The sequence below is a fragment of the Symphalangus syndactylus genome, chromosome 2, assembly GCF_028878055.3.
Source record: "Symphalangus syndactylus isolate Jambi chromosome 2, NHGRI_mSymSyn1-v2.1_pri, whole genome shotgun sequence".
NCBI classification, from domain to species: domain Eukaryota; kingdom Metazoa; phylum Chordata; class Mammalia; order Primates; family Hylobatidae; genus Symphalangus; species Symphalangus syndactylus.
In genome coordinates this window covers 135,488,086-135,504,622 of record NC_072424.2, presented here as the reverse complement: position 1 = coordinate 135,504,622, position 16,537 = coordinate 135,488,086, and the positions used below count along the sequence as shown (strand labels likewise).

Below are 16,537 nucleotides of genomic sequence, written 5' to 3'. Positions count from 1 at the left end.
ATAGGGAAAACTCTTCACCTCCATCTGAGAATGATTTTTAGGGGAAAATAAAGTTTGCTCTGGCCTGAATAAGTAAGAGCATCTCTCTTCCTCCCTTCCCTTCCCGCACTCCTTCCCGCTGTGGGCTCCAGGCATGGCCAGCACGATACTGCCACGCTTGCTTCCTAACAGCAGCACCGGTCTGTGCCCCTACGGGGCATGCCGTGTTCCTGGTTCTGCAGACTGTCAGCCCAGCCACACCATGCAGCGTGCTGCAGCCACACCACGCAGCGTGCAGACGTGTGGCAGAGTCTCTTTGAAATCCCTCTGGCCACACCTGGAAGTCATGCTTTGGAGCTGAGTCTTCCCTGTATTTCCTGAATAACTGACTTTGTCAGCATATCATTGTCAAGTACATAGTGGTTGACTATTGCGGGTCAAAAAATTGAGACACAAAAGGGTTAAGAAATGACTCCAGACCTCATAATTAATTGCCATGGAGCAGGTATTAAAAGATTTGACCCCAGTCCAGGACTGCCTACTTGGTCTCGAATGAGAGCCCTTCTGGGATCTTGATGGGATAAGATGCATGACTTGGGAGGTCTGTCAGGAGCTCTGATAAAGACCAGACAGTGGCCAGGCGCAGTGGCTCACGCCTGTAATCCCAACACTTTGGGAGGCCGAGGAGGCAGATCACGAGGTTAGGAGTTCAAGACCAGCCTGACCAACATGGTGAAACCCCGTCTCTACTTAAAATACAAAAATTAGCCAAGCGTGGTGGTACAGCGCCTGTAATCCCAGCTACTCAGGAGGCTGAAGCAGGAGAATTGCTTGAACCCGGGAGGCGGAGGCTGCAGTGAGCCGAGATCGTGCCAGTGCACTCCAGCCTGGGCGACAGAGTGAGACTCCGTTTAAGGAAAAAAAAAAAAAAAAAGACCAGGTAGCAACAAGGCCACTTCACACACAGCCCCTCTATGCTCCACCTGAAGGGTGGCGCCCAGGGGACACGCACGGAGCAGAAGGTTGCCAGTGGGCCGGACACAAGGCAGCCGGAATGACCAGGCTTTGAGGTCGGTCTTTCTCAGCAGCGAGGAAGTGCTTCCCCCTCGCAGCCGAGAGGCACTGCTGTCGTGGATATTTGTGTCTGAAACATGCACCAGGCCTCCTGCACACGCACAGGGCCTCAGGGAGGCACAGGTGCCAGGACAGAATTGGGGAGAGTTGGCTGAAGCTGCCACATATGTGAGGCTTCAGAAAATCTTCCAGCTGGCAGCCCGGGCCCCAGTGCCAGTTCTGAGGCACATTTTTAAAACTTAATGTGACCAGCATGCTTTCATGACACAAACGGTTCCTTGTAAGACTTAGGCAAGCCTTTTCTTTAGGAAGGGAGAGGCGGCTTGGCTATGAGCTTTGCGGAAGCAATTTTCCCTGAAAACAGAAGGGCACAGAGAGGTGACGGTGGGGGGATGTCGCCCCTGGTAGAGTTGGGGAGAGGAACGGAGGAGGACTTTTCTCGCTGGACCTGATTCTAACAGCACAGGTATTGAAGATTTCATTCATTCCCTGGGCCACCTTTCCTTCCAGTCAACTTCCTCCCAAATCATTAACAGAAGACAGGACCTATCTGTTGAATTTATCCCCCAAGTCCCCTTTGTACATCTTCCTTATGTCCCAGGCCCCATCCACAGTACAGATCTGAGTTTAAAAAGTATTAGTCGACGATAGAATCTGGACCTGTAACCAACATCCTATGCTGCCCACAAACACAGAGGTACTGGAAAAAGAGATACCGTCTATTATGGAAACATATATATATATATATATTTATAGGAACACATTTGTTTTTAGATGTATCGAAATCCCTCCCCTGCTCAAGCACACATACCAGTTCTCAGGGACATGGCAGGTTGACTTTAAGAAGAACATGATACATACATAAGTCATATTAAAGTTCTTCATTCTTTAAGAATTCCCTACCTCGCTGGGTGTGGTGGCTGATGCCTGTAATCCCAACACCTGGGGAGGCCCAGGCGGGCAGATCACTTGAGGTCAGCAGTTTGAGACCAGCCTGGCCAACATGGTGAAACCCCGTCTCTACTAAAAATACAAAAATTAGCCGGGCATAGTGGCACATACCTGTAATCCCAGCTACTTGGGAGGCCGAGGTTGAAGTGAGCCGAGATCGTGCCACTGCACTCCAGCCTGGGTGGGTGATGGGGTAAGACTTGGTCTCAAACAAAACAAAACAAACAAAAACGAATAATTCTGTACCTCAAGACGGAAATTACTCTGAAGAGTAATGAGAAGTTCAAGTCCAGTCTACCTGATTATATGAGGAAGAAAGAGAACTGGGTCACTGACGAGCCAGCTCAGGGGGTCCCATCTGTATTAAAGCCTGGGGCCCCTGGGAGGGATGGGACCTCATTCAAGCACTTAATGGGCACACGCTTTTCTTTCAAGATTCCAAATACTATGGCGCATCCCCATATTTATGCTTGGGAGGATGGGAAACCATCCTCATTAATCCAAATGACTTGAGACTGACCATCTTTAATCTATTCAGGGTCATAAAAGGGTGTTCTGTTCCTGGAAATAATATAGTGATCCGAATGGCAAACTGTAACCCCCGACAGAATCAATACAGAGGGGTCTGAGGACTCTCACCTGGTGACTGCATACCAGGACGCAACCCCACATGTGGGCGTCCCTACATGTTCTGCGTGGACCACCTGCCAATCAAAATGAGATCAGTTGCAGTTCACAGCCCTACTTCTCCCCAAACCAACCTGACTGAACACAAATCCATGCTGATTTCTGGGGGTGGATAAGAATTCATACTTGGCTTCCTAGCCCTCGATTTAAACAGGCTGAGTCACTCAGGGATGGAAGTAGTCAGAAGCTACTACTCCTGCCAGTGAATCTGAGGGAGTTCTTTGGAATAAGATACATGAGAAGCAAGGCCAGGGCAGAAGATGAGGAGGTGTGCGCATAGAAGGTCAGCCAGATACTCAACACATTAGCAGCGTGAAAACAGAACCATCACAAAGGATATCTTGCAGGACTGTCCTTAATGGCATTTAGGAATCCTGTTTGCTGTGAACCTGTGGGAATGAAACCAACATTTAGTATTCAGATATAAACAGCCTTCATGCTGAATGCTCTCTCATCTACATAAAAATAATAGATGGCTAAAGATCAATGAAATAATTCTATTTTGTAAGTGCTACGACACCCAGTTTACTGATCAGAGATTGAGACGCCACTAAAGTTTTTCATCAAGAAAATGGAGGATTCATAATTAGGCCCAACATCTGCAGGGTATTTTTTCAATAAAAGCAGATGGATGTCTGCACACTTTCCCATAAATTATAGTTCTGATGACTCCTTTGTTTTCCTCATTTTAATAGGAAAACAGAATACTGTATGCTATCTTTTCTCTTCTGTTTTCCCCAAATTTGTTAACTTTTGACCCTGGAAGTTCTGGAAACTAGGTTACATATAAAAGACTTCTTTTTCTACACCCAGAGTAAACAAAGTCATAAAGCTGAAATTTATTAGACTTCTTTTGGGCTTTAGACATTTTAATATGAGCTGTCTTAGGCAAGAACACGTTTCTTTAGGGGCTTGAATAAAGAAGCATCTGACAGAAAGCAATTTTTATTTTATGCATTGACATCATACTTTTAAAAATAAAATGGAGATAGTTTTAACAATTCCATCTTGGGGTAGCAGTGCCAGGTCCCTCTGTGCTGTGGGAAGCCAATGAGCCTCTGGGGACATCATCCGGCCTTCGTGTAGCAAGGAAATGACACATTCGATGGGTGCTATGGTGTCCCTGTGACATCTGACCACAGGCGCAGCTGCACTGTGGGACTTAGTGGCAGGGGGTGAGTAGCCACCGTGTCCCCATGTGCCCCACTATGGGCGACCACCTGGGAGGGTGAAGAGTGGCTTGGCTCCCTATTCTTCCCAAGGTCCCTTTCCCTCTGTGCCCACAGCCCATGTGTCTGAGTATGGGACACAGTGGGTGGGAGGGGTTGTGGAGAGGAGCTGCATGGAGCACTAATCAGGGGAGACGGTGCTTAAGGCTTCCTCCTCCATCTCTGCCAGCCCCAAAGGGCACAGACGCAAGTGCCTGGGCGGCCACGTGGAGCAAACGCAGCCTTGAGGCAGATGAGGCACCAAAAGAAATGATTTCTCTTTCTCTACTGCACCCTAATTATGTGGCTGGCCTACACCCTCCTTCCTCTCCAAGGAAATCCAGACTTCGCCTTCCCAGGAATCTTGGAGGCCACAGAAATCTCTCCCACCCCTCCCTGTCTAGCCTTTCCCTAAGAGCCCAGGATCCCACAGAGAGACTCAGATGACAGCTCTCCTCTCTGCCTGTGCCAATGTTTTCTGAGGCTTAGAGGGTAACAGGAGCCATGTAAACCCCGTGCCCTTCCCGAAGCATCACATGCCAAGCCAGATAGGGTGGTGGGGTCGTGTTGTGGGGGTCACTGATGAGGGGGTGTCGAATAAGGGAAAAGGAAAAGTTTTATTTGCTTTTGCCCAGGATAGTCCAATAACTTACAGGCAGGTAAATTCTTAATACTTTTGTGTAGAAGAAGAGATGAACAATATTTAAGTATAGACTATAGTAAAATCCAGTTTGGTGGAGCCAGGGTGAGTAAAACCTTAGAGGAGCTGAAAGTGAAACACACATCATAACCTGAGTGTGGTGGCAGGTGCAGATTTCACCGTGAGTGTGTGAGAGCATGTGAGTGTGCAATGGTGTGAGTGTGAGTGAGCATGACAGCATGTGAGTGCAAGAGAGTGTGTGAGCGTATTGGTGACTATATGAGTGTGGGTGTAGCTAGAGTGAGTGTGGGTGTATAAGGGTATGTGTGTGGGTGTGTATGGGTATGTGTGTGTGTGGGTGTGTAAAGGTGTGTGTGAGTGTGGGTGTGTAAGGGAGTGTGAGAGTGGGTGTGTAAGGGTACGTGTGACTGGCAGTGTAAGGGTATGAGTGTGTGTGAATGTGGGTAACGGTGTGTGAGTGTGTAAGGCTACACGTGTGTGAGCTTATTGGTGAGTATATATGAGTGGCTAGAGTGAGTGTGGGTGTGTAAGGGTATGTGTGTGGGCGTGTAAAAGTATGTGTGAGTGCGCAAGGGTATGTGTGAGTGTGGGTAAGGGTATGTGTGTGAGCTTAGTGGTGAGTATATATGAGTGTGAGTATGGCTAGTATGAGTGTGGGTGTGTAAGGGTGTGTGTGTGTGAGCGTATTGGTGAGTATGAGTGTGGCTAGCGTGAATGTGGGTAAGAGCATGTGTGTGGGTAAGGGTGTGAGTGTGAGCGTACTGGTGAGTATATATGAGTGTGAGTGTGGCTACAGTGAGTGTGGGTAAGTGTGTGTGTGTGAGTCCGTGAGCATGCGTGTGTGTGTTCCCTGAGTTTATGTATATGACTAAGCACGTGGCAACTGGCCCTTGACATCCACAATGCAGGGACAAGGCCATAAATACAATCCCATAATACACACAAAAGCATCTTGAGGTTGTTAAAGGTGATATAAAAATACAGTGTCTAAGCCGGGTGGAGTGGTTCACGCCTGTAATCCCAGCACTTTGGGAGGCCGAAGCAGGCGGATCACCTGAGGTCAGGAGTTTGAGACCAGTCTGGCCAAGATGGTGAAACCCCATCTCTACTAAAAATACAAAAATTAGCCGGGTGCTGTGGCCCACGCCTGTAATCCCAGCTACTCGAGGCAGGAGAATTGCTTGAACCTGGGAGGCAGGGGCTGCAGTGAGCCGAAATCCCGCCACTGCACTCCAGCTGGGGCAACAGAGTGACACTCCATCTCAAAAATAAAAATAAAAATAAATAATGTCTAAATACTGCTTTTCAGTGTCACGTGTGTGCTGGAGGATCGGTTCGTATTTCTTCCCTAGTTGTGTCAACAACTGCTTCTTTGAAAATAACATATAATGCCCTAGTCGTTCTCTCTGCTTCTTTTGTCTGTTAATGCACAGATAGGACCCTAGCCACATTTTTGCCATTTTGAGAACTCTGAAAATAGAGGGAGAGGGTGCCCCTGTCTGCATCCTGCCCAGCTGATGTGGAAAAGGCGGGTGTCCATTGTCCTCTTGCAAGCCCACCAAGTTATGGCTCTCAAGCACATATTACACATTTGTGTCATGTTTGGATGAAAGATTATAGTCAGAAAGAATGGGAACTAGGATTGAAAGTACCTATGAAAATTTGGGATGGTCCATTTAACGGCCCAATTTGACTAATATTCAAAAACAATGAATGCAAAACATTCCTTCCCACCCACTTCCCCACCCCCATACGAACCCACCAGAAGAGAAAGGGAGGAAGCTGTGCTCCTAACTTGAGCCTGAGCCCAGCCCACGCCATTTGTGGTTTGAGCACTTCGGCCTGGGAAGGAAGTGAAGCCCTTGTGCAGATACTTACGGAAACATTCCAGAAAGAAGCTAGGGACTTGCTAATGAGGGGTTATGCTTCAGGAATGCGGACAAGAGGCAAGGCTAGTGCTTACTGTTGCTGTTGGTACTGTAATGGAAGTTCAAAGGCCTAAATTTATAACTCAATGCAATTCACTTCCTTCTCATCACTTTCTATTGTAGGAAAGTGAATGACCAAGAGACAAAAGAAATTCAAAGTTATAACCCTCAGAATGGAAAATGAAAAAATGCCATTTGCTTAGGCAAATAGATATTAAAATCATTGATTTCCAAATCTAATTTTTAATCAAAGTTGCTTCCTTTATATATATGCCAGGGGTAGTTCGCTCATGTTCTAGCAGATACTTAAACATCTTGTCAAATGTGTGTTTTTAACGTATACAGATTTGTGTGCAAGAAAACCTAGTCTTTCTCCCCAGACATCTTTTCTAGGGAGGGTGACTGGTGACTGTTCTTGCATAAGGAGGTATCACATTAAGGAAGAGAAGTCTGCTCTTCAATGCTCATCACTGCAGCACATTGTCCTTTGTGCAAAATGTGGGGATGAGTCCTCCAGGGAACCCCTTAGCAGGATAAAAAGTGAGGTCACTGAGGTTGGAATGGGACATGCCTATCAAGGAGGAGGTATTGTTTGGTGAAAGCGCAGCCTGGCCCAGGTGTGACCCCTGGAAAGTGCTGTGAAAGATGGGGTGGGGAGTGGGGGATGACAGGGGATGGAGGAGGGTGAGAAACAAAAGCAAGGCAGGCTGGAAGTGAGGAGGGGAAAGGGAGAAAGAAAGGGAAAGAGAGAGCCCGAAATGACCAAAATATTAAATCAAAATCAAATCGGAAAATCAAAGTCAGGCAAATGGTTACATACGTAATCTGATTTCGCCAGCATACTTACGAAGAATGACGTGGGTGATAACGAATGCAAATATAAAGACTGTCAGAAAAGACAGAGATAAAATAAACATATAAAAAAATCTGTAGTTTCTTTTCCCCACACAGTTGCCTACCCAGGGACAGTGGTGATCAAACCGTTCTGAAATGAGAGGCAGAAAAAAAAAAAGTGGAAATCAATTAATAAAATGTCTTTTTACTTGCAGGAGCCCCGCCCCTCCCACCCAATACTCTGATAATATAACACAACGATATTATTCTGCATATTTCCAAATTAACCACTCAGAGAAATGTTTCACATCAAGACAGTTCAAGGACACCGTCAGTCTTTCAATAGAACGTAGCTGTTTTGAAAAAACAAAGCGTATGCATTCTTCTCAAATGGCAACTTAAAGAAACAGGAGGGCAAATTCTCATTTCTTTTGGAAAGTAAAGATTCCTCTCTTTGGTAAAAGAAACTTCTTTACATTCACTGAACAACCTTCCCTTAAGAGGGAACCAACACCACCTGATGGTAAGTTCTGGCCTGGGGCTGGATGTCGATCAAGTGACCTGCTTTGCATAGTAAATGGCCATAGATAGAGGCCACAAGCGGCCTGGGACAGGACAGAAGGACAATCCTTTGTCCTCACAACCGTTCAGCAGATATCCATCACATTTATTAATGCTTTGGGCCTCAAAACACCGCCTGATGGTAAGTTCTGGGCTGGGGCTGGATGTCGATCAAGTGACCTGCTTTGCATAGTAAATGGCCATAGAGAGAGGCCACAAGGGGCCTGGGACAGGACAGAGGGACAATCTTTTGTCCTCAGTTACAACTGTTCAGCAGATACCAATCACATTTATTAATGCATTGGGCCTCAAAACATTCCTATGAAGAAAATGATGGTGTTACCCTATTTTACACATGGGCAAACTGAGGCTTACAGAGATGGGAGACTGCCTGCACGGGGCCATTCAGCTCAGAAGCAGTGGAACTAGAACTTGAGGTCAGGCCTTTCAGAGCGGCTCCCATCTTCTTACTGTACATGCTGCTTCTGGCACTTTGTAAGTGACAGGGAGTCCGATATGGACATCATTACATGGTTACCCATGGTACCCTAAGTGCAGACCCCAGGCCTCTCACCTGGACATCTGCACACAAAGTCTGTAATGCATTTGAGATTTGTTCTTCCCCTTGCAAGTAATGGCAAAGGGCTTCTCTTGACTACTCAGCTGATCTTCTATTGAGAACACCATTCTAACACACCTGCTCATACAAGACTGCTTGTGGCGGCTGGGGAGGACACCGCTGGGCATATGACTTAGCTTTCTCCTCCGGCTCTTTTCTAAGCTGAACTTGTATCCAGTTTTCATATTTTATCTATCTCTATGTGCTTGAAAATATACGGGGAGTGCTATATGAGGTGTGACCCTATAAATAAAACCTTACAAAGTTAGGCAAGGCAGTCAGCTTCATGACTTTCTGGTCATGTATCATAAATTGGTCATCTTGCGTTTTTGGTCAAATGCAAGCTTGTTTCTTGAAAAGGGCATGAGGACACCTGAATGATAGTGGCGGCAGAGGAACTGCAAGAGAATTATTGCTGCCTGCAAGTGGCAGTAATAAGAAACAGCCAACCTGGGCAGAGGACTTGAGGAGAGATTTCAGAGCTCCCTGGCCTGGTGATAAGCTGATGGCCTATAAGATGCTGACACTCAGGGAAAATAATTTGAGCCTACCCATGTGAGTTACATGTTAACATGTGTTGCTGGCCGCCCCATCCCCATGGCTGGAAAAGCAAACCCTGCGTAAAAACAACCTCCCTGGGGCTGGGGAGGGCCGCACAGGTGTATCAGGTGTATCACAGAGAATACCCGGGGCCAGGGAAATACTCTGTGTGATACTGGAATGACAGAAACACACAATCATACATTTGCCCAAAGCCACGGAATGTACCACACCTACAGCGAACCCTAACATAAACTGTGGACATTGGATGGTAATGATGTATCAATGCACATTCATCAATCCTGACAAATTTATCCACTATGATGGGAGATGTTGATAATGGGGGAGGCTGTGCATGTGGAGGGGAGGGGTAGATGAGAACTCTCTGGACCTGCCTCTCAATTTTGCTGTGAACCTAAAACAGCTCTAAAAAAAATTAAGTGTTTAAATATTAACAACAAACAAACCTCATTTCCCCAAGTTACTGATCTACACAGTCTGTATAATGAGAGATCTATCTATGTGACGAAGTGCACGTAGAGAAAAAAAATCTGAATCAGCCAGAATTTCCTAAGACTTGGAGGCCATCATTTTGAGAAACCACTTTTCTTCTCAATGTATGACTAGAGAAAATGGGCATGAGAGTGAAAACTGGGGGCATAAAAGCACATGCTGGGATGGAATCTCCTATTCACTCTAGGAAAGCTGATCTCTCAATCCCACATGCGGTGGGTTTGAGCCTCTTAACTGAAGTGAAAATTGCCTACCAGCAAAGAAGGACGTAGGGCCTAGGCGGCATCGTTAACACCAGGGACACTCCATCTGAAGCATGAAGGTCTTGCAGCACACTACAGACCGTTTCTACCATAGCAGGCAGGTCGTATTTTTAGCTTAGAAAGTTTAATAACAGCTAAGCTGTGACACTGTGCTTTTCCGACAGAGGCAGAGTAACTACCGAAATGAAAGCGACAGATGATGCGGACGAGACAGTTGCTCATGGAGTCTGGGAGCTTCTTGGGAAACCAGCGCCATCTTAGAAATGGGTGTGAACTCCTGGCTCTCCGGTAGCCCTGAGCTAAAAGCAGTTCCTGCCTAGAAATTTGTTGTATTGAAAACTTTTTCTGGCAAACTTTTTCTAGGATTTTAGTGGCAGGAATCCCACTAAAAATCTAGGCTCACTGAGAAATTATCCTACTGAATATTTTTCATGTCCTCTGTTGTGTTTGTTGAGTTTATGGTGGTAATGAGTCTGAGAGGCTCGGCGGGTGCCTCCAGGCAGTCAGAAAGCGTCACAGTCCTTGCGGGGGAGTTCTTACCGGCCTAATCCCCACCCCACATTCTTGCACCTCGAGCCTGCGTGCTCTCCCACCTCCCTTTCTGTGCTTTCCTCTCTGCCCAACATCTGATGATCAGTTGCACCCAGGGTCTCTTTTCCATGGACTGTCTTTCTCTCTCACTGGCAATCCCTTTTCATCTCAAGGTCCAAATGCCACTCTACACTGATGACTCCAGAACGGTGGCCTCTCACCTTCAGCAACAGACTCCTGCTGAATGGCCTGGCTGGCCCTCAAACTTGACTTGTCCCGGAGAGGACATCCTGTCCTCCCTCCCCAAACACGTGCCTCTTCAGACTCTCTATCTGACCAGTTGCTCAACTCAGAACCCCAGGCATCGTTCCTGACCCCACCCTTTCTCTCACCCCCACATCCAAACCATGAACAAGTCCTATCGGCTTTACCCTGGCTGCATCTGAAATCATCTGCTATGGTCTAAATGTGTCTCCCGAAGTTCGTGTGTTGGAAACTTAGTCCCCAGTGCAACAGCGTTGAGAGGTGGGGCACTGAAGAGGGGATGAGGTCATGAGGGCTCTGCTCTCATGAATGGTTTAGGATTAATGCTGCTATTGTGGGAGCGGGCTCCTGATAAAGGAATGATCCCCCTCTGCCTCTCACACTCTCTTGCCCTCCCGCCTTCTGCCATGAGAGGACACAGCAAGAAGACCCTTCCCAGATGCAGGCCCCGTGGCCGTGGACTTCCCAGCCTCCAGAACTGTAAGGACTAAATCTCTGCTCTTTATAAGTTACCCGGTCTGTAGTACTCTGTTACAGCAGCACAAAATAGACTAAGACATCCTCACATTTGTTTTTCACTTGTGCTTATCTGCCAGCCCTACTCTAAGCCTAACACATATTTGTCAAGTAACTGAATACACTTTCATCCTATCAAAAGGACATCTGCAGGAGTAAGTGCATTGCCCAAGGTCACACAGTTAATGTATCGCAAAGCTGGGATGGGGGCCCAGCTCTATCTGTCTCCTAACCTGAGCTCCTGTCCATTAAATGCTACATTGCCTTTACTGAGTATTTTCCATGTACCCAGCACTGTTTCAGGTGCTCGGAATACTAAGAAGAAACAGCCACAGCATAGGACACCATGGCGTCAAAGAGTTCCTTGTGTTATTTGGTGAGGACACAATTTTCAGACACTAAAATATTCCTCAGATCTAAGGAACGAACTCCTAATTTAGCTTCCATGTTCGTCAGCTTGATTGCCATCGTTGGCAGCAGACAGCATTCTTCCTTTTCGGGTCAAGGATGAGAACAGGCCACGGAAAAGCAGGGAGACCTCACATGGTGGCCCATCCTGTCCTGCTGGGAGAGCCACCCTCCTGCCTCCAGCTCTGAATGTGCTCAGAGGAGCGGAAGCTAAAGAGCTTCTAGAGTTGTACCTTCCAATGGGGAGGCTGGTGTCATTCAGTGTCCAGGATAGAAAGTTGGCAAGAATTAGGCACAAGCTGAGCTGGGATGAGAGCAAGTGACTGCAACCAACACATGACATAGCTCTCAGGGGCCCAAGTGAACACATCTGAGAAGCTCCACACAGACATATTTAGAGTATTATTTCTATACTTTCTGTGTGGAAAAATTGAATGGCTGTCCTGTGTGCCAGGGTAGGGTTAGGGGCACATGTGATGGGAAGTTCTTTAAACAAACACTTTGAAGTTGTTGCCACATTCCTTGATTCTAAAGTTTGGGTCCTGCCAGAAGGGAGTGGTCTTTATACCACAGTATCACTAGAGGAGTCCTTTATTTAAAAGATGTATTAGGGCTGGGCGCGGTGGCTCACGCCTGCAACCCCAGCACTTTGAGAGGCCGAGGTGGGCAGATTACGAGGTCAGGAGATCGAGAATATCCTGGCCAACATGGTGAAACCCCGTCTCTACTAAAAATACACAGATTAGCTGGGTGTAGTGGCATGTGCCTATAGTCCCAGGTACTCAGGAGGCTGAGGCAGGAGAATCGCTTGAACCCAGGAGATGGAGGCTGCAAGCTGCAGTGAGCTGAGATTGTGCCACTGCACTACAGCCTGAGTGACAGAGCGAGACTCTGTTTCAAAAAAAAAAAAAAATGTACAAGTCTGTTCTCATGCTGCTATAAGGGCATACCTGAGACTGGGTAATTTATAAAGGAAAGAGGTTTAATTGATTCACAGTTCCGCAGGGCTGGCAAGGCCTCAGGAAACTTACAATTATGGTGGAAGGGGACGCAAACACGTCCTTCTTCACAAGGCAGCAGGAGAGAGAAGAATGAGAGGTGGGTGAAGGGGGAAGTCCCTTATAAAATCATCAGATCTCAGGAGAACTCACTCACTATCATGAGAATAGCATGGGGGAAACTGCCCCCTTGATTCAGTTACCTCCCACCGGGTCCTCCCACCACACATGGGGATTATGGCAACTACAATTAAGGATGAGATTTGGGTGGGGACACAAAGCCTAACCATATCAAGACTCCGTCTCAAAAAAAAAAAAAAAAAAAAAAAGATGAGGAGTTACTCCCTAAGAGCCAGCTGGTGAATGGAACACTGAGGGTGGGAGAAGGCTGTAAAATCTGGAAAGTTCTAGAAAATAACAAGATTGAGCTAGCTAGCCCAGGGATCCTGGCCATGCCTCTGGTGGCACCGAGCTGCCTGCAGTGACCTGTGGACCTGCTCTCCTCTTTCATCCAGCCAGCTCCCAGAGGGGAGGAATCATTTCTAGTCACCCTCAGAGCCCTAGCACCTAAGTGCCTGGAATGCAGTAGACACCCAGTAACTATGGATTAAGTAAAGGCAGAAATGTCTTCAATCTCATTTAGTAGGTTTATGAGCAATCACTACTCCAGGTTGCCAGGTGAAGACTTGACAAATGCGGGCAAAACATGAGATTCTAGGCATGCCAAGCACAAGACAAAACAGGGGTCCAGGATTTCTGAATATGTTCTGAGAAGGCTGAGAGCTGGGAAATACTGACTAGGTGCTAAGAGCTGACAACAGTTCGCCTGGATCAGCTCATGCAGAAAGAGTGGGAGGAGAGAGATGATGGGAAGCAGGGGTGCTTTTACTCAAGCTCCATGGGGTACCAGTGAGAGCCCCAGAGGCTACAGTGGAATGCAAGTCACCTGCCCTCAGATCCTAAGTGGGCAAAGAAGGTTCCATTAAAGTGGCCAGTGGGAACATAGTTGAGGGAAAAGAGCTATGGTCCTATTTTGTGAACCTAAAACTCTAAATAATGATGAAAACAATTTTATTTATTTATTTATATTTTGAGATGGAGGCTTGCTCTGTTGCCCAGGCCGGAGTGCAATGGCATGATGTCGGCTCATTGCAGCCTCTGCCTCCCGGGTTCAAGGGATATCTCCTGCCTCAGCCTAGAGAGTAGCTGGGACTATAGGCATGCACGCCCCCACATTTGGCTATTTTTTTTTTTTTTTTGTATTTTTAGTGGAGATGGGATTTTGACATGTTGGCCAGGCTGGTCTCGAACTCCTGACCTCAGGTGATCCACCTGCCTCAGCCTCCCAAAGTTCTGGGATTACAGGCATGAATACCATGCCCAGCCGAAAACAATATTATTAAGGATTGAGGAAAGCTACCAGTTACTGATTATCTGCTGGAAGCACCATTTCATTTAACTTGACAGCAGCCCTGGGGGTAGGCGCTATAATCCATATCTGACAGCGGAGGAAATCAGTGAGAAAGGTTAGGACACTGGCCCCCTCCTGAGCTTAGTCAGCTGTGCCTTTCCTCAGATTAGAGGAAGATTTAATTTCTGGAAGAGATCAAATACGAAAAAGGGGCCTTAAAAATATGGAGAAGCAGAGAATTATTACAATATGACAGGGACCAAAAACTCCACTGAAATATTGAGGGGAAAGTATTTGCAAAAGTTGTATCTGAAGGCTGCTGGAGATCGAATGAAATGCTTGGCAAGAAATATTAAGAATTTGAACTCTCCCAGAAGTCGGGTTCTAACACAGGCCCTCAAGAGTGGATCCAGAGTTCAATAAAAATTATGTCCTGCGGCCAGGCATGGGCAATGGAGAGGGGACCCAGAGCCAGGATTCTGCATTTTCCATGCAGCGGTCACAGGCTCTTGGCAGATGGTGGCTCAGCTTGGTCAGGATGTGGGGAATAAGAATCTCAGCCTCGTTCCCCAAGAGCATCTTGAGAATCTGGTGGAAAATAGATGGAAATGTGCAATTGAAGTTTAAATTTCTAATTTAAATGTTAACCACATTTAAATTAAGTCACATGTTTTTAAAGGTCTGAAGTAGAAAATACTTTTCTTTAAACATAGGGATTTTTTACCTCCAAAATTAGAAAAATTTTGCCTTACGAGGTGTATTCCATTTGTTGTTTAGAAAGACGAATGCTGAGATCCAGTGGTACATATTGTATCTGGCCTCTATGGTCACCACATAATTCATAAAATTATGCAATAGGAATATTTAAATATTAAACTAGCTGAAGGATTAGAGGACCGAGCCCTTCCTTAGACTGTAAGTGATTCATGCAGCTCTAGGTCTTTTGGTAAGATCTAAGTTATAATAGCTTTGCTGCTGTGTCCGATGACTCAGGAGAGTTCTGAAAAGCAACCGCACCTGCCTTACTCCACCTTCCCCTGTTTTTATCTCATCTTTCTACACAGTTGGGCACTGTGCTAAGAATTTTACAATGGCTAAGAAGCCATTGAGAAGAGAAAGAAAGGCCTTGAGAAAGTGAGGAAGAAGGTGAAGAAAGATGGACTGTATCATTTAATTCTCATGAAACTGGATGAACTCAATGTTATTATTCCCATTTTACAGGTAAGAAAACCGCAGATGGAGGAGTCAGCACTGGAACCCACATGTTCATCTGCACCTGAGCCACCACCTGTGACTGCCTCCCACTTCAGTTCTCTGCTGGTGGCTGTGCCAGAGTGCCCCGAGGACCCAAAGCGAATCTGCTGGAGCAGACACTCAGGCTGATCGGGTGATGGGTACCCAAAGGCCAGCATGGCAGCAGGAATGGGGCCACAATGGGACCTGCCACACCAGGCCTGGCCTTTGTGTCCAGGGTCCCCTGGGACTCTGCAGCACAAGAAAAGAACCCGCCCATGTGTGGAGATATCCACCCTCAATCAAGTCAAGGTGGCCTCATCCTCAGCAAAGTGAATGTTGGAAGAAGCAGAAACTTCTTATAGAGACGTGGATTTGATAAAGCTGCTTGGCAAACATTATTGTTCAGATTGTGGAGCTTGTGGGGGGTGTTAGGGTTTGAATATTTGTCCCCTCTGAAACTCACATTGAAACTTAATCCACATTGTAGCTGTATTAAGAGGATAAGAAATCTGACTATGGTATTTGAGAGGTAATTAGGGGCAGCTGAGGCCATCAGGGTGAGGCCTTCGTGGCTTCATAAGAGGAGGAAGGGAGATCTGAGCCAGCATGCCCAGCTCCCTCACCATATGTGATGTGTTGGGCCACCTTGAGACTCTGCAGCGTCCACATCAGCAAGAAGGCCCTCATCAGATGCATTCCCTCAGTCTTGGACTTTCCAGCCTCCAGAACCCTAAGAAATAAATCCCTTTTCTTTGTACATTACATAGCCTCAGGTATTCAGTTATAGCAACAGAAAATGGACTAAGACAAAGGGTTCTCTTGGGTAAAGCAATGTGTCAGGTACGGTTTCTTCCCCCACCCTCTCTTCTCAGCTCCTTTTGTGAAAATAAGTCCTATCTGCTTAACTGTATGAAGAAACAAAATCAAGAAATCATATTAATTAATTCTGTGTCATTAAAGTATTATTATAGCACTTCCACACGGGGACTAAATTTCTTCACAGGTAAAATGTTCAATTAGATAAGCTCTAAGATGCCTTTGAGCGGGAACATTTAATGCACAACGACTCTGTTTTATTAGTATCTGCGTGAATTCTTCTGGTTTTGAGTCCTTGCCAGTGTTTTATAAATTAACATTCTGCAGCATTTAGCTCCATTTGTTAAAAAAAAAAAAAAAAAAACCCTAAAACTAAAACATTTCAGTGTAAAACCAATTAGTAAAATGTAGCACTGCTGTGACTTTTATGCTACAATGTAAAGTAACCTTGGACAGCGATGTGGCTGACTCTAAGGTGTCCCTCCTCTCCCCATCCAGGTCTCACTGCCTCCTGCCCTGGCCTTGCCACCACCTGGCAG

The 16,537-nt window shown here is 46.4% G+C and overlaps 1 protein-coding gene across 5 annotated transcripts in view; it reads right to left on the bottom strand.

Annotated features, from left to right (window-relative positions):
• ZDHHC14 (zinc finger DHHC-type palmitoyltransferase 14) overlaps positions 1 to 16,537 on the bottom strand; it is a 310,422-nt gene that overhangs the window by 38,415 nt on the left and 255,470 nt on the right. For 3 of the 5 annotated variants that reach the window (XM_063632844.1, XM_055268072.2, XM_055268077.2), the window contains 2 exons: positions 7,336 to 7,473; positions 3,032 to 3,080 (listed from right to left, as the gene is read on the bottom strand). In XM_063632844.1, coding sequence (XP_063488914.1) covers positions 3,032 to 3,080; positions 7,336 to 7,473 — 187 coding nt within the window. The remainder of the gene's footprint in view (positions 1 to 3,031; positions 3,081 to 7,335; positions 7,474 to 16,537) is intronic. The other 2 variants (XM_063632845.1, XM_063632837.1) reach the window with 1 other exon arrangement.